General features: G+C 39.6%; 2 protein-coding genes across 4 annotated transcripts; one reads left to right on the forward strand and one right to left on the reverse strand.

The window, feature by feature from the left end:
• The first annotated feature begins 1,883 nt into the window (after positions 1 to 1,883).
• Positions 1,884 to 21,326, forward strand: METTL9 (methyltransferase 9, His-X-His N1(pi)-histidine). 3 transcript variants are annotated; one of them, XM_084296108.1, is made up of 5 exons: positions 1,884 to 2,255; positions 6,410 to 6,600; positions 8,898 to 9,107; positions 10,146 to 10,330; positions 20,868 to 21,326. In XM_084296108.1, the coding sequence occupies exons 1-5, from the start codon at positions 2,082 to 2,084 to the stop codon at positions 21,071 to 21,073; spliced, it is 966 nt and encodes a 321-aa protein (XP_084152234.1). In that variant the 5' UTR covers positions 1,884 to 2,081; the 3' UTR covers positions 21,074 to 21,326. The 3 variants fall into 3 exon arrangements, with proteins under 3 accessions (XP_084152234.1, XP_084152235.1, XP_084152236.1); XM_084296109.1 differs by having other exon boundaries at positions 20,871 to 21,326; XM_084296110.1 differs by lacking the exon at positions 20,868 to 21,326 and adding an exon at positions 19,930 to 20,047.
• Positions 13,610 to 20,120, reverse strand: IGSF6 (immunoglobulin superfamily member 6). Its single transcript, XM_084296111.1, has 6 exons — positions 19,961 to 20,120; positions 18,267 to 18,617; positions 17,358 to 17,455; positions 16,206 to 16,262; positions 15,440 to 15,523; positions 13,610 to 13,844 (listed from the first exon to the last, which is right to left on the reverse strand). Exons 1-6 carry the CDS (start codon positions 20,025 to 20,027, stop codon positions 13,806 to 13,808), a joined length of 696 nt encoding a protein of 231 aa, XP_084152237.1. The 5' UTR covers positions 20,028 to 20,120; the 3' UTR covers positions 13,610 to 13,805.
• Positions 21,327 to 25,813: the final 4,487 nt, after the last annotated feature.

The raw sequence follows: 25,813 nt of genomic DNA on the forward strand, positions 1-25,813 counted from the left end.
CTGGAGAAAGAAAATCTTCCCAGGGAGAACTGTCTAAAGCACTCATGTCAAGAACATTCCTCAAGGAGGTTAAACATCAGTGAAAATGAACTGAACAAAAAAAATCCTCTGGCGAAATTTTGTTGTTGCTCTGGTTTTGTTGATTTCTCAGGATAAGCAAGGTTGGATTTGAGTAGTGCTTGATCAGAAGATCTTTCAGGTAGAACCTAGGGTGCCTTGGTAGTTTGGCTTCCAGTATCACTCTTACCAGGAAATGAAGGTGCTAGACTCCAGCCTTTCAAATTGGATCAAAAGGAAAAATATCAACTGTTTTGTGGTTGTTAATAAACATTTTATGAGAGACTAGAGATAGTAGTAGCCCTTATAACTTAGCTGGAATTTTGACTAATGAGATGGGTTTTGTCTAGATTAGCTTTCAGTGCCAATTGCATATGGTATTCCTTGCTTTCTATTACCACAAATAAACATTTTTGTTAGAACATAAATGATTATAGTGGTATAATACCTAACCCAAACCCAGAAGAACTAAGGCTATTGTCCTAGCAAGGGCACATGCTCCTGTGTGAAAAGCCACAAGGTTTTTCTGCAGACTGACCTACCTCAGATTAAAATGCTTTAGTAAGGATTGTTTTTCCAGCCTATCCTTCCTCTGTAGAGTATTGCATTCAGGACACTTATTGATCTGCTAGCCTCCACTATACCCAGTGCATTCCCAGACACAGACATAGCAGCGTGCACGAGTCTCAAGTTCTTGTTCTCCTGCCTGCATAATGTCTTTGTCCTCTGTATGCACACCCTACAGCTTCAGGAAAATAACTGGATTGTAGACCTAAGAACCTTCTGTTTAGTGACCCATGCTTCCCTGCCACAGACCCAAGAGTGTAAGCTTTGTAAAAAACTCTTTTAAAACATGTTCCAGAAATTCTACATTATCAGTAAGGTTTAGTCTCAGCCATTCTGAAATAGTTATTTACAAGAGAAATGCAATGTTTGAGGACTTAAAACCAAATCTTCCTTTTCAAACAGCTGTACTCTTTCATCTGCAGATAGAAGTTTTGAAAGGCAAATTCTGTAAAGACCCTATTTATCTTAACATGCCTGCATTTTGTGTTTTTCAGGAATCTCACCCCCTCCAAGCTAGTGACCTTAAGGGTCTGTCTAGAGGAAAAACCTGAAGAGTGGAAACCCAATGCAAGTTGAGGTGAAGTACCACATCCATTTTTAAGTATTTACTGTTGTAGCAGCCAAGAATTTCTGAATTTGGTGAATTAATCCCCAAAACTCTGAACTTTATTCAGGGTAAGGAAAGGTACTAATTCCAGAAGGGTCCTGCATTAACATCAATGTGAACAACCTAAGCAGCATGTGGTCAGGCAGGCCTTCAGCAGTGTTTTTAGTCATTATTGAAGCCTCCCTGGAAAAGCTCACGCTTGCCAGGTTGTTACTGAGCCCCTTGTTATTCCCCAAAAGACACCTCCATAGAGGAACATGGGGTGCAGGCGGTTTCCAAGAAGCCCCACTATTTTGTCATTTGAACTCTGATGAAACGCTGTAGCTGAAAATGAGAGCTTGGAGTGTGAAAGAGGAGCTGTGCCTTGTGTTCTGCCCTGTGACTGCGCACACCTGTGGAGGAGAGGGGCCAGGGGCCCTAAAGGCGGGAGGACAGCCCGGGGGGGGGGGGCGCTGCCCCGTCCCCTCAGCCCCTTCCCGCCTCCGCCCCTCAGGCGCACCTCGCGCTCTGCGCACGCGCAGCCCGGGGTGCCAGGGCGGGGTGGGGCGGGGCCAGGCACGTGCGCGGCGGGGGCGGTGCCGGTACCGGGGGAGGCGGGGCCCGGCCCGCAGCGCGTCACGGCCCCGCCCGGCCCGACATTGGCCGGGGCGAGGGAGGGAGCGGGGCCGCGCCGGGCCCCGGCGTGTCGCAGCCAAAGCGTCCCGGCCGGCCCCCGCCGCCCCCGCGCCGCGCGTTCCGCCCTCAGCGGGGAGCCGAGCTCGGCGGGCCGCGGGCTGCCGCCGCCGCTGCCATGCGGAGGGGAGGCGGCGGCAGCAGCGGGAGGGGGTGACTCCTCGGCCCTGCCCCCTCCATGAGACTGTGGCTGGCCTGGCTGTGCTGCTACACCCTGTTCCTGTGGGCGCTGAGGAGGAGGATGTGGTCTGGCCCTGCCAGGTACCTGAGGAGCCCTTTATCCAGGTCTCTGTACGCCAACGTGATGGGCAGCCACGGGCAGCCCGCCCCGGGCGCCAGGGAGAGCCACCAGGTACGGCCCCTGAGGCAGCCCCCTTCCCTTCCCCTTCCCTTTCCCCCTCCCTCCCCACGGCCGGGACAGCCGCGATTCCCTCGGTTTGAGGGCGTCCTGAGGGGGCCCCGGGCCGGGCAGCGCCCGCCTGGGCCAGACAAAGAGAGGCGACGGCCGGGGCCTCCCGGCGAGAAAGTTGGGGTCGGCCTGAAGCGCCGGGGAGGCGGGGGGAGGCAGGCCGGGCTGCTGCTCGGTGCCGGCCACGGCGGGGCTGGGAGGCCGGCCCGGTGTCCCGAGAGCGGTACCGCGTCAGGCTGGGGTCAGGCTGCCCCCGGGGGCTGAAACCTCCGCTCTGCTCCTCGTCCCGCTGTGCTCTGGGGGTAACGGCGCTTGGGCGAGGTCTGCAGGTGGTGCTGCCTGGGTGGCACCATGAGCACGGGGGTGGTTGGTTAATGCCGGTGTGTCTGGAGGAAAATAACCTGAACCGGTCGCAAAAAGGGAGCAGCTGGGAAGCTGCTGAGCTCACAGAGGCCTTGGGATGGTAGTAGGTGGTACGCTAGAAACGGGTTTGCAGCGTGATACAACTGCACCGAGAGGTTGGTGCTGTACTTGGGCAGCGTAGGGACGTGGGGCAGTGCTCTGTGGAGCTGTTAGGTGCTGGGCAGTGCCTTGGGGTTATGACTGCCTATGTTCGGATCTGTGCCGCTGAAAACCTGGCAGGAGCTTAGGAAAGCTAATAAAAATGTTGTACAAAGGAAAAAAATAGAAGTATACCTTGAAGTTCTCCAAGTTGAGGAGAAGTTCTCCACTTCTGAAGTGGTTTTTTTTTTTTAGTGCTCTGGTTGGATGCTGACTGACAATTTTGCTACCAAGCGACCATATTACTGGGGTTTAATGAATACGGTCCACATTCGGATCATTCACTACATATGTAGAATGACAGAAACAGAATTTAGATTTACAGAAGAAAACATGTTTCTGCTGAACAAATGAAATTTGCAGATCTTTTCTGTTGTTAAAGACTGCACTAGAAAGACAAGTAAATCAAAATATTGCTATGGAGATGACTGTCATTCACAGGTAAATTGTCTGCAGTGTAGTCTACACTTGTAATTTACTGGATCTGGATTTTAATTCTAATGTATTGATCCTTTAGTAAGTTTAGTGAGACAGCTTGTGAGATTACTCATAAGTAAGGATTATATGAGGAGGCCCTGGGTACTTGCACTCTGCAGTTTTACTGATGTTGTTAGTTTTGCATAAGTTAGTTACTTTTTTTTTTTCTTTTTACTAATATTAGGCGAGAGTTGTCAATATTTTTTATTATATATCCTTAGATTTCTCTTCAGATTTCTTAGTCCTGTAGCTTCTCTACTGTTGCACTATGTCAGATTGATGAACTTTCTGTCACGAAACTCGTGTCATGAAAGGAGCTCTTCGTATATTGGATGTGGGGAAAAACAAAAGCAATCTCTGTTTTGAGGAATTAGTTCCAGAATAAAACTGTTTTTTACCACTTCTGTTATTTGGAAATTGGATTGTTTTTATACAGAGTGTTTTTTTCCTTACAGTTTCTGTCATTTCTAATATTTTCTGGTGTTACATAGATAGTTGCACATGTTTTAGCCAAAAAGCTTAATGGCAGACTTAACCATAAAGAAGAAATTAGAGGAGGGCTTCAAACAATGACTGATTTCTGGAAATAAGCTTCTCTTCTCACAGTTGTCACTGTTATGCCCCTGCTTATGTCAACATATATTACAGTTTGGAAGTTTTAAGGACAGGAATTGTAGAGCAGCTGGTTTCCTTGGTGAGACTGCAGGTAACAGAGTTCAGTGCAGAACCAAGGTTTATGAGCTCGAGTATGGCAGATGTGTAGCGGTATTGCATATGGGTCAAAGTCCATGTTTACTGCAGCTCTGATATTTAGATACGTTTTCTTCTCTATTGAAAATGGCAACGCAAGGAGGCACTCCACAAGTGCCTGCTGTAGCTAGGCAGCAGCCTCCCGAATCACTGCTGCAGCTGACACCCATCCCTGCCTGCTCCTCGGCTCTGTGGATGGTTCACTTCTGCCAGCTCTTGAAACTGGTTTCTAGAGATGGGTGTGCAAAGTATTCTGGCTGCTGCTTTAGTGCTTTTTAACAGTTTGCTAAGGATCCTTTTCGAGACTTGCTGGTCCGTGCTGGTTCATTCAACTAGCACTGTGCCACAGTGAGAAAAGACCCAAACTGGTAAATCAGCGGTCTTGAGGGTCTCAGTGCCAGGCTCCATCGTGTGGTGCAGGGTTTCTCAAACTCTGGGTTTTGGAGGAAATGAACACTTGTGCTACCTACAAGCGTGCTTGAAAGTACTGCTGAGGGCCTGATTCTGCAACAAACTTGGCCAGTGTGAAAGTGGTTTTCAAACTAGACCTAAAAAGGTGTATGTTTGTTCCTCTGCTGAAGGGTCTTGAAACACCTTCCTACTTTGGTACTGTTTGATGGAGCCCCTGTTAATGAATCCAGCATGTAATGGCCTTCTTGCAGCTGCCTGCTCCCCTCCGCTTGCTGGCACTGGTATTGGGACACAGCAGGATACTGGGCTGAGAAACCTGTGCCGTTATTATTCATGCTACAGCAGTGACTGGAAGTCCCATTGTGCTGCTGAGCACTATAAACATGCATTAACTGACTGTTCCCTCCCAACAAGGTGCAACAAATGTGAAGGGAACAGGACATAAGCGTATTTTGTGTAGTATGATTGTAGAGATGATTTTAGGCACTTAATTTTGCACACTTGCCCCAGCTGACCATTAGCTGTCCTGCATGCATTTTGATGAGATTCTGTTGAAACTCTCCATGCCTTTCTAAGATGCTTGTGACTCTATCTGCACCATGAACACTTGCAGCCAGATTGGGAACATCATTGCAAGATCTAAGGGGATGGTAGTAAATATTAGCTATAGGCAATAATTGTTGATATTAGAATATAGAATGGCATTAGAAATTATGTAAGAAGGGCTGTCAATAACTCTGCATGAGTATAAGAGAATGTAAAATAATAGCAATGTTCTTAATTAAAATTATGTTTAAAACTTTTTTGTAACTTCAGCATATTGAGTGAATGGGTTTTTAGCTTGGCATTGCAATGTAGCAATGAGCAACCTTTTAAATTTTATACTCCATGCTGGCATTCTGGAAAGCTGCAGCATTAGAGGTGGAAGTGCGTAAGGTGGGCATGAGGGTTCTAAACTTCAGAATTTTTATAGGTCTGTTTTGTTCTGCACGAGTCCCGTGCATTTAAAATAATGTAAGCCAGATGTTAAAGTTTAGATGTGCCTTACACATGGACTATTAGGACATTGTTTATTACTTTACCAGCTAGATTTGATAGCAAGAAGCATCCTTTTCTTCAGAATGAGCTAGATAGTAGCTGGCATCTCAGATTTGGTGTAGTTTGTATAGGAGTGGTTATTGCCAAGTAGCATGAGGTGAAAGGAGCCATGAACCCATTTTAACTTGGGCTTCATATTCTACAAATCTAAAAGTATAGAACTGTCCTTCAGCTGATACTAATGACTTCTTCAATGTGTGAACCTGATTACTTTTTTAGTAGAGTTGATGGGAGAAAGCTCCTTAGACAAAATTGTTTTGAAAGACTTGTGGACCTGCTTGTTGGGTACTGGTAAGTGATGAAATGTAGTCCAGCAGTGATACATGACAGAAAAGCTGTTTAAAGTATAGATTGGATTTTCTATCTAGCTATTTTCCTGGAAAAAATATTGCAAATGTACTTCCTGATTTCTTTTCAGGGGATGTGACAGGTTCAGAATGAGTTTGAAGACATAAAAAAAGGTTATCCGAATTCATACTATTTTACACATTTCGTGGTGTTCCCTAGAGGACTTGTGTTTGCTTTCTAGGGTAGTTGCTTTGTAAAATTCTTCAAAGTACAGGGTATTGTGTAAGACAAAATATAAGTGTTACTTCTAGTGAGTAATCTGTCCTCAACTGATTATAGTTCCAATCTAAGTTAAATTAATCCTGAAGCCTGTTTAAAAGTCTGTAGGGAAAACTAAATTTTGATATTTACAGAAATTGATATGAGTTTTCTGTGTGTTTTGTTTCTTTTTAACCACTTCTATTTTTAAATTGCTGCTGAACATTTTAATAATACTTTGTTTCTTTCTCTAGTGGTATGTCTGCAACACAGAGCAGTTGTCTGAATCCCTTCAGCCTATTTTTGTCCAGAGTTACCTTGACCAAGGAACACAGATCTTCCTAAACAACAGCATTGAAAAATCAGGCTGGCTGTTTATCCAGCTCTATCACTCTTTTGTGTCCTCAATTTTTAGCCTTTTTATGTCTAGAACATCTATCAATGGGTAAGTGAAAAGTCAATCTTGGGTAAACTAAATATGTTTTGAATTTTTTTCAGATGTTCATCCCTATTCCTTGATCTGCCAGTTTTGTTAAATGTCTACAGTTTTCACTTTGCCAGTCTAATAGATCTGCAAAGCCCTGTTTTGCTCTTCCCTTAAACCTTCTTAATTAACGCCATTTCCACATTTACAGTATGAGCAGGGCAGAGGGTGTTTTTGCAATTAATAACAGTCAGAGGATTCTATATGTATTTTATAACCATTACTTGTCTTATTCCAGAGAATACTCAGAATTTGAGAATATTCTCTTCGTGTTAGATGTTTCCTTCTTCCCTGTTTTTCTTCCTCCTTGCTCTTTTCTTTATCTACTGCCATATCTATAGCATGTGCTGTTGTGATTGTCCTTGTAGAAGGTGGCTGTGTCCAGTCAGTTCAGTATTACGTCTAAAGTTTGAGTGCATATGTGCTGCAAAACTAGGCAGACTGCTATACAGTACAGAAGTTGCTGAGTGTTGTGTCTTATAACATTGATGTGGAATGGAGTTCTCTCCTTTCTCTTATTCTTTAAAACTAAATTTCCCCCCAGTTTGTGTGTAAGCTGTACTTGAACAGGTAGCTTCTGATGTGGCATGTTTGATGAAACATCAATAAGGTGGGAATAGAGAAGTTATAAAACATGATTCTCCTACTGTTACTCATTGGTCTCATCTGCCATTGGCTGCAGGGGAGTTCAGCTGTTCAGAAGTGATTTTGTATGTTTTCCCAAGAAGTCAATGCCTTTTCTGGTTACTTCTCTTTTGGTCATTCAGACATATGTTTACCAGTTTTAACTCTATGAATAATGCCTTCTGTTACATTTACCTCACTTCTCCACCATCCCCACCTCTGCACCTGCTGCATACTTAGATGCAGTCTGATTTGAGGATAGTGGCTGGCTGCTAAGTCTAGGAAAATAATCTTTCTATTTTCTAACCAGATGTCTTTGTGAGCTTTCCTGTGGTGTTTTTAGTTGCTTGTAGCTTTATATAAAGGTTTCTTTGGTCTCCTTGTCTTCCTTTCTCTTCCTGTTTTTTTTTTTTTTTTTTTTTTTTTTTCTTTTTCAAAGGCTCTCCAGCACTTTGAGTTACACCTCGTAGTGCTGTTAGGCATAATAGCCATGAGCCAATTAGACAGCGTGGTCTGACACAAGTGTGCTGCAAAGGGGTTGTACTTAAATTGGCTGTATTCTGTTTATTTTTTATATATATTTAACATCTTGCATTAGATTCTTCTGTATAACTTCGAATATTTTTTGTGGTTGCTGGTTTTGTTTTTAATAGTCGATCTTTCTTAGGCCTCTTATTTTTTCAGATTTTTTATTCTTTCATGCTTTTTCTGTTTACCTTTTTTCCCCCTTGGTCATAAAAGAAATCTGTAGATTGTATTTTTTAAATTTAACCTGCTATCCAACGTTGGTTTAAATGATTTTATTTTTATTTTTTTATCTACCTCTAGTCTGTCACTGACCAGTTCTTTCTTCCTCTTCTTGTTCTGCTAACTTTCATCTTCTGCTATGACAGCTGAAATCTGTCACTGTGTAGTCTTCAAACAGTTACAGGCGGGTATGTCATTAACTTGATCCATAAAGAATCCAACTGTCACCTCTACCCAATTCCTTAATGAATTGTCTATTTTTTTATTCGACAGCTCTCGTGTTAAATGCAGAAGGACCTGCAGATAGCAGCAAAAGCCATTGTAACATACAATTAAAAAGTCATCTCTTTCGCCACTCCAGCAATGTTACCCCCATTCTTTCTTTAAATCTCTTCTCTGGCTTCCCTCCTAGTTCCACATCCCATTCCTCATTTATTGTGCATACTTCTGTCTGCAGCCATTTTATTTCCTCTGCTCTCTCCTTTTTTTCCTTTTTTTTTTTTTTTTTTTTTTTTTTTTTTTTTTTTTTAAGGTAAGTAGGAGAGATTCAAATCTGCAAATGTGACAAATAAAGCTTGGCCTTTCTCCTTCTGTCTTTCTCTCCCCCCTCTCTGCTTTTTTTGTGTGTGTGATCATCTTGCGCTGCACTCCACAATCCCTTCCTTTCCTGACCAATTCGTCTTGAAGTCTTAGCCACTATAACTGCATGTAGCTATGTGGTGGATCTCTGACAAGTGGAAGGCAAGTTGAACTGGATTTAAAATTTATCTGAGCATTGACCTTGTCTGTTTTGTGTGACTGATTGCTGCCAAAGCACATTCTAAATTACTTCATTGTCCTTGTTAAAGTTTGTATGAAATTGGACATTTCTCATCTTTACCTTTCAGGCTGCTGGGAAGGGGCTCGATGTTTGTGTTTTCCCCAGAACAATTTCAAAGACTGCTTAAAATAAATCCAGAATGGAAATCCCACAGACTTCTTGATTTAGGGGCTGGGGATGGAGAAGTTACTAAAGTCATGAGTCCTCACTTTGAAGAAATCTATGCCACAGAGTTGTCTGAAACTATGATATGGCAGCTTCAGAAGAAGAAATACAGGTATTGTACTGAATATTTCCTACATCGTGTATTTCAGAGATTACAGCAAAATCATCTTTGTATATTTTATGAATGTTCAGTGTTTTCAGTCAATTCTTATGTTTGATCATTATGGAAAGAACTGACCTGTACAAAACAGGGAGAGCGAACACATCTGATATTCCTTGTTATCAGGACTTTTGCTATGCTTTTGTTCCTTGTTACCAGTTAAGGCAGAATCGGCAACAACTGTGTTGAAGTCTTTCTTCATAGTTTGCTTAAATTGCTTTAATCAAGACAGTTAGGAAGACAAAATTCAGATACTGATGAATGAACAGTACAAAATTGCAAGAGGAAGGAAAGCGACTGCAAAGAAAGCAAGTTGAATCCTGATAATAGACGCAGATTATTCAGGTATCTCTAATGACTAGGAAAGGAGTGCTCATGGATTACTGCGTAAAGAATCTTTTATTCTAGTTATGCTTAGCTACTGCTTTTAAGACTGAAGAATATTTAGTAACAAAAACCTCAACACTTTCAGAACTTTGTGCACTGGTCACAGCTCCTGTTGTTGAGTAATGGCTAGTATATGGGGTACTGTCTCCCTAGACTGGAACCCAAAGAATGAAGGAGTTGTGGATGTCTTTTCTTAACGCGTCCTTGAATGGAAAACCCAGCAACTGGGTTTGCACACAAAAAGGTCAGAGTGGATAAAATGCTGCAAGCCATTAATACATTTCAGCTTCGTTTTTCCTTGCTGTATATTCACTTTTACTCTAGAACATCACACTTTTATAATACCTTGGCTTTTTTTTTTTTTTTTTTTTTTTTAACCCTTACTGCCTGAAGTTTGTAAGGCAATATTCATCCACACCTTTATATGTAACCATGCCTATTGTTGATTAGTTTTTCTTTTCCGGAAGACTAGAAAAACCATGTCTGCTTTTCCTCATTACCTAGTTGGCTGACCTTACTTGCACTATGAACACATCTGTAGGGAATTTTTATCCTCGGTGGGTCTCTCAGAACTCAGCTCTGTATCTTTCTCTCTGTTTGTAGGGTGCTTGGTATAAATGAATGGCAGAACACAGGATTTCAGTATGATGTTATCAGCTGTTTGAATTTGCTGGATCGTTGTGATCAGCCACTGACTGTATTAAAAGATATTAGGAGTGTACTGGAGCCAACTAGAGGCAGAGTCATTCTAGCATTGGTTCTGCCATTTCACCCATATGTGGAAAATGGTAAGTACACAGATTAATAGCTATTCACACAAGTAAAGAAAGCTTTTGTAGGTTGTAGCATCCTGAATTAAATGTTTTCGTAAATAATTGACGTATGTAAATGTATCTTACAAATAGCTTCTAGGGTGCATGTTCAGAAGTATGAAATCATAGGTAAATAGGCCACACGAGGTAAGATGTTTTCTTAATTCCCCACCATACATTGTTGGCACCAACAGAAAGCTCAGATATTGAAGTTACATATCCTGTTCTGCAGGTTGCCACATTTGAGCTGTGTTGGAGCAACATGGGAAAACTGATCTCTGATTAGGGCCCTCTGCTGCCTTCATATAGGTAACCCCAGTTGTCTTTAGCGACCATTGAACAAATCCATCAGAACTGTCTGTAATACGGAATGGAGCAGCTTAGCTCAAACTGTTTCAAGTGTTCCAGATGAACTACACCTAAAAATTCATAGGATGATAATGTTCACTGTCCAATATGAGATCGCAGAATAAAATATAGACCCTTACTAATACTAATACCAACCATTATTATTATTTTATTAGTAACTGGGAAAAAAAAAAGTCAAATTAAGTGCTAAAATTCATCTATTTCCTGTAGTTGCATTTTAAAGAAATACATGAGAGACTTTTCAAATGAATCTTTCCTTATGACTAAACCTCAAAAGAGATTAAAAACTTTTTTAGATGCCTGTGATTGTGGGGGTTCAGGTTGAGGCACCCTAAAGGTGATTTGAGTTGTAGAAGGCTGGTGTTCATCAGTCATTCTTTGGATGCTGCCTCTCCTTGACTTGTCAATGGAAAGGCACGTGTGCACAGAAAATACAAAACTAATAACCTTAATATTCTGGAAATTGTAAATGCAATCAAAATGAAACTATTTTTCTCTTTTTATATGCAAATAGTATTTTGGGGGGGGGGCAGGGAGGGAGGACACCACAAAAAGAGCTTTAAGTGTAAAAATGAATGGTGTCAGTTGAAGAATTCCTTAAAATACAGTATTTGAGCATATAATTTTGTAGCTATTCTAAAAAGTAGTATGTCTTAAATGAGATGGAGGGTTGACTTAAGCACCTGTATGGTATTTCCAAGCACATTTGGTTACAACATCCTATTGCTGTAATGTGGAACAATTTAATTTCCTTTCTTTAAAATTCCATATAACAGCCATGTCTTGCTTGACTTTCATCAGCATGTTAGAAGCAAAAATTGAGAAGTGATCTGGGTGTCTGTTTCATTTGTGTGACTTCAAAGCTGTGTATCATGGTGTTTTGCAATCACTGTTGCACACAGCATCTACTTTTCTACCTGTTGTTCGGTAACCATGTGATAGGCCACATGCTACTTCCTTGCTCAACAGGAGGTGGGGAAATTAAGGAAGAAAAAACTATTCCAGGTCCATTTGTATCTATCGCTAACTGCCTATGTCATACTGGGAAAAGAATAGGATATTAAATTTAAAAATCCCGGCGGAAGAGAAACCTGTCCTTTGATTGTTGAACTCAAAACAGATTTCATCTTCCAACAAGTAGGAATGACTAAGATGTCTTGTAAACCAAAGTCAGACTCTAGTTTGTGCTGGCGACCTGTAAACGATTAGTCACTTTCTTTAAGACAGCTTTGTTTCCTTTGCTTTTTGTAAGTCTCAGCTAGCGCAGTGATGTTCTTTTTTTCTTTTTTTTTTTTTTTTTTTTCTGATCTGTAGGGTATGACAGTAGCTTTAGTATGCTTGTATCAGTTGAGGCTGTTCCAGTTAGTAAATATCTACTGTAACTTCAAACATACTCAGTTTGTCTGTTTACTACTGATGTGGATACGGGCCCATATAAACATCTCTAGACAGTACGAGTTACCACATGCACAAGTTAGTGTCATTCCACTAAAGCTTTCCTGCTTAAGATCTTTTCAGTTATAGTCTAAAGAAATAGTGAGCTGCCAGACTGTCTTATAACTCCTTATATCAGCTAATTAAAAAGTCTGGACCTGCCTGGTGAAACTTCTGAATTTTAGAGAGGGCAATAAATGGAGAAGGGATTAGGAAGGTAAGGTGTTTGATCGGTGTATAGATCAGTTTTTAGAACTGGAGACCTAAAGATAAATTTAAATCAAAACATCTAATTTAGTGGGAAGGTAATTGTAGAAACCCTCAGTGTGATCAGTATAAAGCCTGCTCTAAGAGAACAAAGCAAGGTGGAGTAGGAGGTATAATTTGTTTCTGTGTTCCTGGAATTACAGTGACACCTAGAGTCCAAAGTAGCCTAATCACAAATTAAGCTCTCCAGAGGAGCTTTGTTTTCACTGTATAGAACAACAAGTAAATGCACTTCCTGTGCATTTCTAAATTTGTCAAGCCATACAAATCATGTGGTATCATAATAAAACACGTTATGGGCACCCCCTAGGTGATTATAAAATGTTTTATATTTCCTAATATAGACAGTGTGTGTCTGTGCGTGTGTATGTATATGAAGGCAATATTAGATAATCAGTCTGGATTGTGACATTTTCTTTTTGAGCATATTAATGTTTCTATGATTGAATAACATGTATAAGAAGAGGAAGGTGCATTTTTCATCATCCTGAAGTATTTAGTAGTAAATTGAGCTGGAAACAGTACTAGATGGACCCTTACTTTGCCTGATTTTTTCAGTTCTCATGTCACTGAAATGCAAAATGTGGCTTCAGTTGCTAAACAAAGCCTTGCTTTATTTAAAGGATGACAAAAGATTTAACTGTTCCTTAGCAGGGAGAATGCCTGATACCAACAGGTCTCTTCTGAAAGTGCTGATTTGTAGATTGGCTACGTAATAACTTCTCAGTGTACTTCTGGTTTTGTGCCTGTATCCATTTTGATCAGGCACACAAAAGCAAAAGTTGGTGCTACAAGTAACCCTGACTTTGGATGGTAGGATTGGAAGAAAGGGGTTTTCTGTCTAGCAGTTGAATTTTAATGTTGCAGGAGTAACCTTTTCATGACCACCACTTTGCTTTCCTCAGTAGGCTAGGATGAGGTTCCCAACCCAAATGAGCATTACAATGAGAGTACATGCATTTATATAATCTTTTTTTCTTCTTGCCTATCCATAGAATATGTATGTTTTGCTGTTTAAGCTGCTGTAAGACTCCATAAGTCTTGATCTATATATCCATTATAACTAACATGACTGAAAACAGAATTTCACCAAGTTTATTTTCTAATGGTGTTAATTAATGTACATCTTACACAACTGTTTTAATTTGCATACAAGAAATACATGTAAATTCATGCTGAATGGGAAATAATGTGTAACATAGGTCATCAAAATCAAGTGCATTGAACATTGTCTCTTTAGAAAACGCTGTGAAGAACACTGTCCTGTAAGGTTTTCTCCTTTCTTTTTAAAGCACAGTAAGTCTGTGAAGAAGCTTAACTTCTTCATTTGCCTCTTTGGTTACACTAAAAATGTCCAACAAATTGGAAATGCAGCACATACTCATCTGTTCTGGTACACAGTGTCATCGTCCAGATGATCCTAGGGGGAAAAAGAAATGTGGAAATGTTTACTCATTGATGCAAATGTTTGTTGTTATCATTTTTAAAGGCAATACTTTTTTGAGGCAAATTCCGTCTCTTTATAGTTTCAATATACTCCTTCCCTCCCTACTTATCTAATTCCATTTGTCTGTGTGGCACCTGCAGGATTCCAAACATGTTTCCTTTCCTTTTGGCTTCTCCTAATCTTCAAAGAGCACAGAGGCAGTAAAACAATACCTCTTATTTTCACTATGTTTTTATCTGGCACTTAAACCAAGGACCAGGTCAGCAGGGACTTGAAGCCTTTAAAGGGATAATTATGGAGGAAATCAGTTGGCAGTACAGAGGTGAATAAACTAAAAATGTTTAGAGGAGGAGTGTTTGACTTTGTATTCTGTTTCTTTTTCTTTCTCATCATATCTCTGAAATAGTGCAGCATAAGCTTAGAATGTGAAAGAATTTTTAATGTTTCTCTAGAGAAACAGATTTTTTTTTGGAAGGATGATTTTGAAGCTGTTTTCACTGCTTGCACATACACATGATTTCTAAAATTTTCTGTAACTTACCTGGCATATGCAAAATTCCTGTCAAATAGTTACTGAAGATTTACTGGCCTAAGGTTGCAACGATGAAATAAGCTGTGTGGTTTTATCCAGTGTGTTGAATACTTAGCTACAGAAGTTTGTGTGTGTGGGGAAATAACTGTAAGAATGTTGTAGAGTTTGCTGAAAATGTTTTGTTATGCTTCTGTCAACGTACTCTTCTGGACTACGGGAACGAGAGGAACTACAATTGAAATATTTTCATGAATGAGCTCTAATAGGTTTGTGTTTTATCAAACAGTCCAGAACAACATGCTGAAACCTCTTCTTGGCCAAATACAAACTTAAAGGGGCTTTGTGAAGTGTACATACACACATTTTTTAACATATATGAAAAGTACAGTGTGTATATATATTCATTTGATTGTGTATATATATATGTAAGAGCATATAACGTATTGGCATCGTGAGCATCTCTGATACAAAACCGTCTTGCTTTATATTTTATTTTTCCCTAGAAAGGATGCCTAACTTGAGTGCTGGTACTGTAGGCCTTTCATGACATGAAACTTTGTGTCCATCTGGGAGGAAAAGAATTTTTATTCCCAGACAACATATTGGTCCTGGTTCTAGCCTTATTGGAACTAAGAAATGTTGGATAGCTTAGAAAATAGAAGCTTTCTTTTTTTTTTTTTTTTTTTTTTGCTTCAGTACTGAATCTGAATTCAGCTGTCACTTTTCTGAACTTGCAGACACTGCATATACGGGAATATCATCATCTGTGCTCTTATATTACAGATCACGTGAGTGTGTTTCTGCATAATGTGAAGATGTGTATCTGTCCCAGGAAAAAAGTTCCTGTAGACTGTCGTGATCTATTCTTGATCACGTAGAATCTTTGACTATTGTGCAGAATACTTTTTTTTTAAGACCTTAATCAACTTTAAATAAGAAAAAAAAATCTAGTTCCAGAGGAAACAAACAGTAAATTCTTAAAAACTGTGAGTTCCTCTCTTCCCCCATTTTTTAACCCATACCAGTAGAAACTTACAGGCTGTCGGGAGTGCTCAGCGTACCTCTGCTTTTGAAGTTCTTGGGCAATTGCTTGAAAAATTTTTCGTCCGCTAGTGATTTTCTGCAAATTATGTAAAATATTTTAGCTTAGTATTACGTTTGACATTGGGAGAAGCATCTTTTTTAGAATCTTTTTGTAATTCTGATCTTTTTTTTTTTTTTTTTTTTTGGTTATGTATGTCTGTGGGAAATTTACTGAATAATGCTTTAGGACCATATAGTTAGTCAGTCAGAAGGGTTTAAGTTGCATTAATATTACATCTCTTAACGTATATACCTTCTTTAATAGATATTTAAATACTATGGATATTTTTCTTTAATTTAAGGAATTATGGCAATAAATGGTCTAAATAGACTTTTAAACTAGGGGTTTACCTGAATGCCCCATTTGAACAAATAATAATAAAAAAAAATCAATATTGAAGAGTTATTCTAAAAAAGAGTTCAAACAAAATTTTCTTGCAAGCAAAACCTAAAGGAAACTGCGTGTAAAGGACGATCCTTAGGTAGATTTGACTTTATCCTGTATCCAGATAGTTACAAATTAACTGATTACTTAAACATGAGGTAAATGTAAAATCATTAACCAGCTCTGTACAAATCTGAACCGAAGCCTTAACAGCTGTTTGTGTCCCTTTAACTGAGTCATCAATTAATCACAAAATTGGTATCAGATATATACTTTAAAAAAAAAAAAAAAAAAGAAGGTTCTGAATTACAGATACAGCAAAGTGATAACGTACGCAGTTCTCTGTCCTCTGGTCTTCATTTCCACTTTTACTTAGCAGCTTTGGTTTTAACTAGAAGGAGGAAGGGAAAAAAAGTTTGAAACAACATGATATAGCAACAGCTAAAGTAGCAGAATAGTTTAGTCTTGCCCTGTTACAGTGGAAAAGAGTCTGTAGATAAGTAGATACTAGGTCAGCTTATACCATTGGAAAAAAAATCAGGCATTTAAGGCCTTTTTCATCTTCTGGTAGTAGATGTTGCGCATATCCATATCTTTGCTTTGAGTACAATAGAACTTGCCTGAAGCTACCTAGTTGTCAAAAATAAACCAATTTACATCGTAAATACCAGGTTTTCTCCTGAAAAAAGGCATGATTAATTCTTTCTACTATATGACTTCGGGTAGCTTAAAGAAAACAAAACAACATCAAAAATGAGTGTCTTGTCTTTATATTTAGACAGCTATCACTGCAGCAAAGAGCCATTTACCGTGTCATACCACAGAGGACTGCAAGTCCTTATTCTCATGTCAAAGTAGTTATTTAAAGATTCCAGTTGCAGCTTGGGGTGTTTGTTTTTAACTAAATACAATTTTGTTCTAGAAAAAAATAAAAATCTGGTATTTATATAATTTTAACTGCGTGCATTCTATTGTTTGTTTCCTATATCCATAAAATTTCTCCAAGTCTCTGATACTTCTAAATCTTTTACCACTGTCTATCTTCTGTACATGTACAGTATATGAATACAGTTTCATTATACAAGCAAAGTCAGATTGCAGTAACTTTGCATCTTATAAATATTTTGACATTAAATTATTTTACTTTTAATGGAAGCTAATCCACGAAGTTTATGACTGCAATGGTAATTTATAACTTTGCTTTTTGAGTGTGCCTTGACAGATCCAGTATCCAAGCTGCTGATTAATACACTTGGTATAATTTTAGTTTTATAATACTGTTATTTTAGACAAGTTACTTAAAATGTGGTTGCTATTTAGAGTACAGGTATGTGTCTGCAGGTGCGTGCACCATATGAACTTCAACCAAGCATCTCTTTACGACTTAACTGTAGAAGTTATGGAACTAGGACTCTCTTTTATTCTCTTTACAGAGATGCTAAGATTGCTTAAAGTTAAATAATGAACAAAATCAGTTTGAACCTACCTTGTAGACTATAAGGATTGTGAATACAGCAGTGCAGTATAGAAGCAGTAAGGTTGAGATGACAATCATGCAGTTATATTCTTCAGTGCTATGCCTCTCTGGTCATTAAGTAAGAGTAAGTATTAGAATAATGGACAATTCTGATTCATGTAATTTTCTAAAGACTCTGAATTTCAGCCCCCTTCCGTTGAGGAATTAAAAAAAACTTCATACACATCAATAATTTTGATTTAACTTCAGTCTGAATTCCCTAGCAAGATCACTTCTGTTTCTCTGAATGTTTGTCAGGGCAATGAAGACTTCTTATTTTTGTTTATGGAATTACAGGCTTTTGTTCAGGAATACAGTTAGACAGGGAGAATGAATTAATACAGCTGGATTGTTTTCCCTATTTTTTTTTCTATTTTAGCCATGTGAAACTGAAATGTAATTAATGTAGCCTCATTATATTTTAGTTAGAAGGCAAACACTACAGAAGTAGAGAACTAAAACAGTTTGCTCAAGTTGGCACAGTGAATCTCCAGTTCTGAAACCCTGCACTCTGTTGAATGTATTTCTACTAAATGATTGTTTCTTTGCTTCTCATTTTCTGATGATACTTCCTTTCTGACAGCCATTAAGGTCTATAACAATACTCTACACCCTTTATAGATAGTACAGAGCACAACATTTCTTTCTGTTCTAGAATTCTAGAGTAATGACAAGAGCAGTCTAACCAGCAAATGGCATTAAGATGGTTATTTGTAGAATCCCTCCATAGTTTTACAATTAACAGTTTAAGAAACTCATACTACTCCTAATTGCTTTGTTGGTATTTCAGTCTTAAATGCCATTTTTGAGAGTATAATAGAGTATTTGGGAAAGAATTTTCTTTTATGATGATTCATTAAGGATGAATAAACAACTGACCTCTTTTTGTTAGAATGGTTCCACCTCCTGTTTGCTTAGAATGGGGTGAACTTGAATCTGAAAATGCTATTCCACAAAAATAAACAGCACTGTCATTTACAGTCAGATCATTGATCTGAAGTGAAGTGCTATTGTCTGATATTTGTACTTTGAACTTCTGATTATTTGTGCATGTAGGAGTGCACAAATCCTCATGCTTGTTAGTGAAAAAACGAAACCATAGAACTTGAAGCTTGGACGGGGAGCATTCAGGGGCAGAGAAATCACACGGTAGGGACACTGTTTGGGTGGAATATTCAGCTTTCTGATATCTGGGTTGTCTTACAGTGACTTGGCATTTATCTGCTGCACCTGTTGAGAATAAACAATGAGGGCTAGTTAGATAAGCAAGGCATAATCTAGAAAGAAAATAAGCTGCTTATGGTTCATGCTAGAAAAGGTAGGTGGAAAGGGGAAAAAATATTTTTCAAACTTTGATTTTTTTTTTAGGATGGATAGACAAGGTGGGTGATGTAAATCTAGATGTTCAATGGTATGTCTCCCCAAAGGTTTGTTTCTCCTCTACTCTTCCTGATTTGGGAGTAAAGTGAGACAGCCTGATTGCAGGTGGTGGAAGAGTCATAAATGGAGACATTTAAAACTTAGCAATTTCATAACATTGATTAGAATTCATAATAGTTCCTGCATATGCCTTCACTTCGTGGTACATACTGACTCTGGGTTTCTAAGGATAACAATATTGCTTGTTAGTTCTGACATTTAAAAATTTGTGTAGAGAAAACAGGAAGTTCAATCAGGGAAGAGAATTCTAATTAAGGAACTGAAATGTTTAATATGACTGGTCTGGGAGAGTTATTATATGTTTTAAAGTCCTTACTGAAATCTATAATTTAGATACTTTTGATGTGTTTAGTTTTATGCACATAGCTTAGTTATTTAAACAATTGAATGAGGATTATGCAGTGAAAATGAAGGTAGTAGCTTACTAGCATCCTTTCCTCCTTTCTAGAAAGTAAAAAGTTAGAATAAAAATAAACTGAAATCTGTCTTAATCTATTGCTGATACACAATTGATAAGCCTGTCTACTGCAGACAGTCAATGCTGTCCCTTCGTGGTTTTTCTCACCAAATATTTTATGGACCAAATCCAAGCAGATTCAGTGTCTGTGACTTCTGCGGGAATAAAGTTATATTTCTCCATCGGATGAACGTCAGAGCCATTCCATAGCAGCTACAGCAACCTGAAGGCTCTAGTAGTGTAACTGTGAAAGACAGTAGGTTGTGCTCCTGCAATTGATCACCTTCTCCTTTCCAGTTAACTTGTGCTATGGTTGACCTTGCAGAGCAGAACACCGTAGCTTCAGTTCATACAGATACTGTCTGCTGGACTTCCTAAACCTTCCTACCAAACAAGCACAGCTGCACTGAAACCATGCTGTTGCTGCTGGGGCACTCTTTACAGGAGAGTGCCATAGGGTTTCACCCAGAAATCATAGATTACATTTCAGAATTATGGAATAAAAAGCATTTACTAAGTCATTTTGTTTGGAAGTTGCATGAAGACAGCAAAAATTAGCTCAATTCGCAGCAAAACTTTTTACTACACTTACAGCTATGTTGCAGATCATAACCACAACATTTTCAATCCTGTAATTTCTATTAGATGAGAAAATACAAGAAGCTTAATGTCTTACCAGCACTGTACAGAATCCAGTTAAATGCCAGCATTAGAATTTTCTGGAAGCTGTTGAAAGATGCCATTTCTTGTATCTGTCTGGAAATGATTCTGCTTGAAGGAAGAGGAACTTATGAAATTTTTGGAGTTGCAGAATGCTCTGTACCACGCGATTTAGAGCTTCCTGTTGAGAAGGGCTTTTACTGTTGTATTTGGCAAACTTGTTAAAGGTACAGACCAAACCAGAAAACATTTCTGTGGTTTGTGGATGACATTACTTTGAAAGTGAGTGAACGCTTCTTACTTTTAAACTTGCAAGTTGTGCCAGGTTACTTTTTTGGATATTACAAATAACATGTTTCCCAACATAATGCATATATTCAGCTTTGTAATTTTATCTGGCCTTAGACTGTTTTTACTGCATCAGCTAGTAAGTGGCCATGACAGCAACAGATTCTGTAGTCATCCCTTATCTAACTAATGTGGTGGTTTCCTAGAAAAGTAACAGCAAATGATAATTTTCAACTTGCTGTCTCTATTTACTGTAACTACCTGAAGCCATCTTTAGCCAGACAGTAGGCATAAAGAAAAAAATGATAATGCTGGAAAATATCTATATTAAATTGTCTGTCCGTCCATGTCTGCTGAACACCAGCCTCAATAAAGGAAGTTACTTTTCAGCCAGTTTTGGAGCTGCTAGTTAAAAACATAGCCAAAGATAACCTTAAGAAGGAGCCTCTTCTGAACTCTTGTGGAGGGGGGGCTGGGGGAGGAACTTGGGAGAAAAAAAAACCTGATCTATCAACAATTCTACAAATGGCTTGTCAGCCTCACATTTGGAGTGGAATGGAATATAATGTGTAATATAATTTCTGGAAAAAAAAAGTCTGTTTTATAACTGAAACAATACTCTTTTATTTTCTCAGTAGGTGGCAAGTGGGAAAAACCCTCAGAAGTTTTGGAAATCAAAGGGCATACTTGGGAAGAACAGGTTAATAGCCTGCCAGAAGTTTTCAGTAAAGCTGGTTTTGCCATAGAGGCTTTCACCAGACTGCCATACCTATGTGAAGGTGATATGTATAATGACTACTATGTACTAGATGATGCTGTCTTTGTCCTGAAGCCAGTGTAAGTGTATATGAAGTAAATCTCCAGAATCGGTCCCAAGAAGCAGCCTCTGAAAGAGAGTTTTGATTTACGGTTATGTAAAGGGAGGGAATTTGGGGTATTGCTGTGCTAAATAAATACCATGTAAGAATTTTAAAGGCCAAAATACTAATGTATTTCTTTGTAGTATTTAGGAAAAAAAAGGGTTTTGTTTTATTAAACAGATTCTTCAGTTGAGAATCTTTTTTTTTTTTTTTAACCAGCTCTTAAACCAACAATGCATTCTACAATCCAGCAGCAATGGGGGATACTTTTTTTACACTTACCTGCAACAGGGATCAGATCCAAACAAAAGCAATAGTCCTGATAATGAGGAAACTGATACAATGTGAATTGTTGTTAAAGAAATCAACTGAAATCTGGCAATAAAGTTATCCATTCAGTTCAAACCTTGTTGATTATAAACTGTTGAAATGGATATTCTTCCGTGCTAAGTTACTTTATCTCTTACTGTCATTCTTCATGTTTTTATTCATGCTAATAAACTTTTTTGAGATGACTTTTTGCATTAACTTTCGTGTTCTTTTTTGTAACCATAGCCACGCTTGTCCACAGCAGCTGCTCTTTGAGAATTGAACTCCCAGTAGCAGCACAAAGTTGAGTTTATTTAAACAGCATTTAAGTATTGTTTAAAGGGATAACAGTCCACAAAAAACGTATCGCTTTTGGTTGGGTTTCTTTCATATTCCTCTCAATGCCTCATAAATTCTCATTGCTTTTGCATATGCCATTTTCCAGCTAAAGGGGCTATGGTAGAACTTTACAAAACTGCACTTTAACTTGATGGGTTTGATAACAAACCTCCTAAGCGAGTTGTTCCTAAAAGCTAATGTCTTAAAGAACCTGTAGGCACTTTCTTGCAAACTTTTTGCGAGTCAAACTGCCTCTGAGGCTTAGGCTATAGGGACCTGATTTTGAAGGTTTAAACAGCTTGGAACAGTTGTTTGTTTTTCCATGAATACAGAATAAATGCTATTTATTTTAACATGTCTTATTTTAAAAATCTTGTTTAAAATAGCTAATTTCTGGCAGTTGAGATAAAACCTTCCTTTAAAACGACAAGCGGCATCATCAGTAAAGAGTAGAGAACTGGCAGGCATGTGTCTTGTTGCTTGGGATGTAAGTGTTGTGAGAGCAGAAGAACCTTAGCTTGTGTATCAACTGGTAAGTAAAGCAACAACTGATTTGTCTTATGCTTTTGAAGTATAAAGTTATTTATTTAGCAATTGGTGATCTTACACCAGGTAGGATGTTTTAGCTTGTCTTTTTAGGTTTATCCTGGACTTCCTTTGACTGATGTTTAGTGATTTCTCTTGCAAAGTTAATAGCCTTTTATTCTCAGTTGTCTTTGTGTAAGATTGTGTTGTGTAGTAAGGAGAGAGAGGCCTGATTAGTGTTTTTTGGTTGTGTTTTTTTTCCTCCAACAGTAATTCAGGCTCAGAATTATTTCAGCATCTGTTACTGAATTTTGGCACAGAAAACAGTCATATTTGTCTGGAAAAAATGAGCTGGGTATGTTTTGGAGTGAGTTTATTCTTTGTTACTTTATTTGGACCTATATTAATAGGAAAATATGGTTCTTGTGTAATGAATTTAGCTTCATGTAGTAAATGTATATTAAGACAAAATTCTTCAATGGTACTTAAAAGTTGTACTCCACAGGTTACAATCACACGAAAGACTACGTTTCACATCTTTCACATCTTTTAGTCCTGTCATTTAGGATGTTTGTTTGTAACAGTTTTGACATGTTTTGGGACAGAAGATGCAATGTACAAGTAATTTTTTTCTTATAATTTCCTATTTTGTTCCCTTTACTTAAACAAGTATTCTTACACTTGAGGTATGAAATTAAAACACTTACCTAAAACATGAGCAGTAACAGGGAAAAGCTGTGACCAGAGTAAACTTGAGTTCTAAGGGACCGAGTCTTGCAAGAGTGTTGGTCTTCAGAAGTCTGTAATCAGTCCTGTGGGGTTTTCTTGGGGAGTGGGGTGCTGGGGGGACCACTCACAGCACAGGAAACTGCTGTGTGACAGCTTCCTCGCTTCATAACTATCATGGGTGACACAAGGCACTTGTCACATGCTTGTCTAATCACATTATCTTTGTTATTAAGGTGATGCATAATTAAGTGCAAGCAAGTTAAAAGGGCCACAAATATGAGTGTAGGTACTAATCAAAACACTGCAGTCCTGTTCTTAATATTCTGCTAGTTTTGCCTAGTTTCCCTTTCTATAATATATCTGCTATGTACAGATATATACAGTCATACAGAAGAAAAAAATTACTTAGCTTTGTCCTGTAAAGATAATAGTCTGGGCAGAAAATCTACGCAACTGTGTTTTAGGGGAAAGCATAAGTGTTTAGTGTATCTCATGATTATCCTCAAAAGCCTGCTTAGGCCTATGGAACTTGCGACTTGTAAGTCACAGTGTGTGGTGTAATGTGCTGTATTTTGCCCTGGAAAGTAACTAAATTATCTGTTTTGTTGAGGTGGTACTGGATATGTAGCATCGCAGGAAAAAAGATGCCGTGCAAGGGCATGGTTTAGTTGGGAACTTTCAGCAGAAATTTGGATGAGTTTCATCTCCCAGAAGGCACATCCCCCTTTGGCTGGGTGGCCCCAGGTACAGTCAGCTCCCCTCCTGCTCCCAGAAGCCCAGAGCCACCTGCCTCTGCTCGGGGTGCAGAGGCTGGGGGACCCTGGGCAACACCAGCCTGGCCCCGTTTGTTGCCCCCATACAGTTCGTTGAGCTCTCTTCATCTCAGGTATGAGAAGAGGCACTGTGGGAGTCCCTCAGCTGATTCCCCCCAGCAGAGACCTTTCCCTCCCCGCTGGGTGCTGCTGGGCAGGCACCTGGAGCTGTGAGGCGGTGCTGGCCCCGGGCCCTGCCCTGCCCTGCTGCAGGGGTCCTGGCTGCAGCTGCCTGCTTCTTGCACTGCAGAGCGCGGGGAAGGAGGCGCACACAGCAGAGGCAGGTAAAGTGCTGCGGGGCCCTGGGTCTCTATACATGCCACAGGAACCCAGCATCTCTTTTCACAGCCCTCCCCTTCCTTCCCTCCCTCCCTCTGCAGCCTGAACCCCCTGAGCATTCTTCTATAGGGTTTATATGCTGCTGCATGTAGGGCTTTTTCGCGGAGGTGCTGAGAGCCTGGCTGTGAGGGGGAGGACGGGCACCAGTGGCGCGTGAGGTTATCGGCAAGACTTCTGATTATGAGGTTAGCTTTCTGGTTATCAGGCTTCAGATAAGGCTCTGGCTGCATTGAGGAGGTGGGTGATAAAATGTCTAGGATTTCTTTACATGGAGGAGCGTGTGTTTGGGGAGCAAGGGGATGGGCAGGCTGTGAGCTCCCCATAACCTGACAGTCCTGCAAGGGAAGTCTTAGAGATCTGGTCACAGCATACCCTGCGGTGGTGCAGAGAAGGCTCTGCAGGGAGGTGCCAGATGGGATCTGCAGAGCCACAGGCTGATTTGGGATTGTGAGCACTCTAGGCAACTTCTGTAAATGGACTAGTTTAACTGACAAAGGAAAATACTTCATCCCACAGATTGTTTTATCAAGCAGGGCTATTTCACAGCAGATCTCTTCTGCACCTGCTAATTGTCCATTGAAATTAGTTGGGATAAAACAGCACTACCCTCCTTATATATTTCCTTATATTACATCTCCTTTTATATTAATTTGGTATGCTTTAATTAAAATACGCTCCCTGATCAAAGTGAGTGTGTTGGAATAAACAAATCAAGGTTGACATTAGTAGCATGATTTAAACCCTACAGATTAGTAAAAACTTACTGCAAAACTAATGGGGCAATGGCAGAAACAAACACAAGAAAGTTCATTGTCCAGGAAACCAGATACATCTGAATGAGAGACTGCAGTGTGGCACTCCCAAAAGAATTGTTGAAAAGGGTTTCAGTGTGTGTAAGAAAAGTACAGAGGCGCTAGCTTCTTGAAGCTTAATGATTAATTTTTTCATCATCCATCAGTTTGAGTCGCTCCTGTTACCAGAGTTATGTATTTGTGTTAGACTGAAGCATTGCTAGAGGCTGTTGACAGACGTTCTTATAAGAGTACGCTGTCAATACGTGAGTTTAAATAGTCTGAAAAAGGTGTTTCTAATTATCAGATGTTCAAATCTGTAATTCAATCTATGACAGAGAACAACAACAACCAAAAAAAAAAAAAAAAAACCACATCCAAATTCAGCATCAAAAAGAAACAGGGAAATTAAGCGTAGCAGCAGATAAGCCTTTGAAAGGAAGGAAAGGGAGAGGAAGCCTAACAAAGTGATCTTGTGGTTGGAGCAAAGCTGGCTCATGGGGCCCTCTGTATCATTTGTTAAAAATCATGGAGTAATTCCAGTGCAAGAAGCTGCAATCTGCAGAGCATCGCCTAATATCTGAATTAATTTGTTGCTTCCCTTGTGGGAACAGTGGTTGGGCAGAGGCAGGAAACCCTCCCTGCAGGGATCTGCTGCAGCAGGTGATGGCCCTGGTGCAGGGGAGGGAGCGTGGCTGTAGAAATGCCTGTGGGAGGGAGACCTGCTTGGTCCCCACTTCTTTTCAATCCTGGCTGTGTGTCAGGCCAAGCAGCTTTGTGCTATGTATCCTTGTCCTTCAGGATGTAGACCAAATGGAAAAAAAAAAGAAATCACGTTGTATAGGACAGCTGAGACTGTCGGCCATTTCTGACAAGA

Source organism: Netta rufina (genome assembly GCF_964035555.1).
Source record: "Netta rufina genome assembly, chromosome: 15".
NCBI classification, from domain to species: domain Eukaryota; kingdom Metazoa; phylum Chordata; class Aves; order Anseriformes; family Anatidae; genus Netta; species Netta rufina.

Bases quoted from the DNA above. Each gene is read 5' to 3' on its own strand.
- IGSF6 (XM_084296111.1), bottom strand. From the start codon at position 20,027: ATGGCATCTTTCAACAGCTTCCAGAAAATTCTAATGCTGGCATTTAAC. The intron at 17,456-18,266 runs GTCAGTTGTTTA...CTTAATGACCAG, and splicing joins AACCATTCTAACAAAAAGAG to AGAGGCATAGCACTGAAGAA. The intron at 13,845-15,439 runs GTAAGTTTCTAC...TTTTCCCCCTAG, and splicing joins CTGAGCACTCCCGACAGCCT to GATCATCTGGACGATGACAC.
- METTL9 (XM_084296108.1), top strand. From the start codon at position 2,082: ATGAGACTGTGGCTGGCCTGGCTGTGCTGCTACACCCTGTTCCTGTGG. The intron at 2,256-6,409 runs GTACGGCCCCTG...TTCTTTCTCTAG, and splicing joins GCGCCAGGGAGAGCCACCAG to TGGTATGTCTGCAACACAGA. The intron at 9,108-10,145 runs GTATTGTACTGA...CTCTGTTTGTAG, and splicing joins CTTCAGAAGAAGAAATACAG to GGTGCTTGGTATAAATGAAT.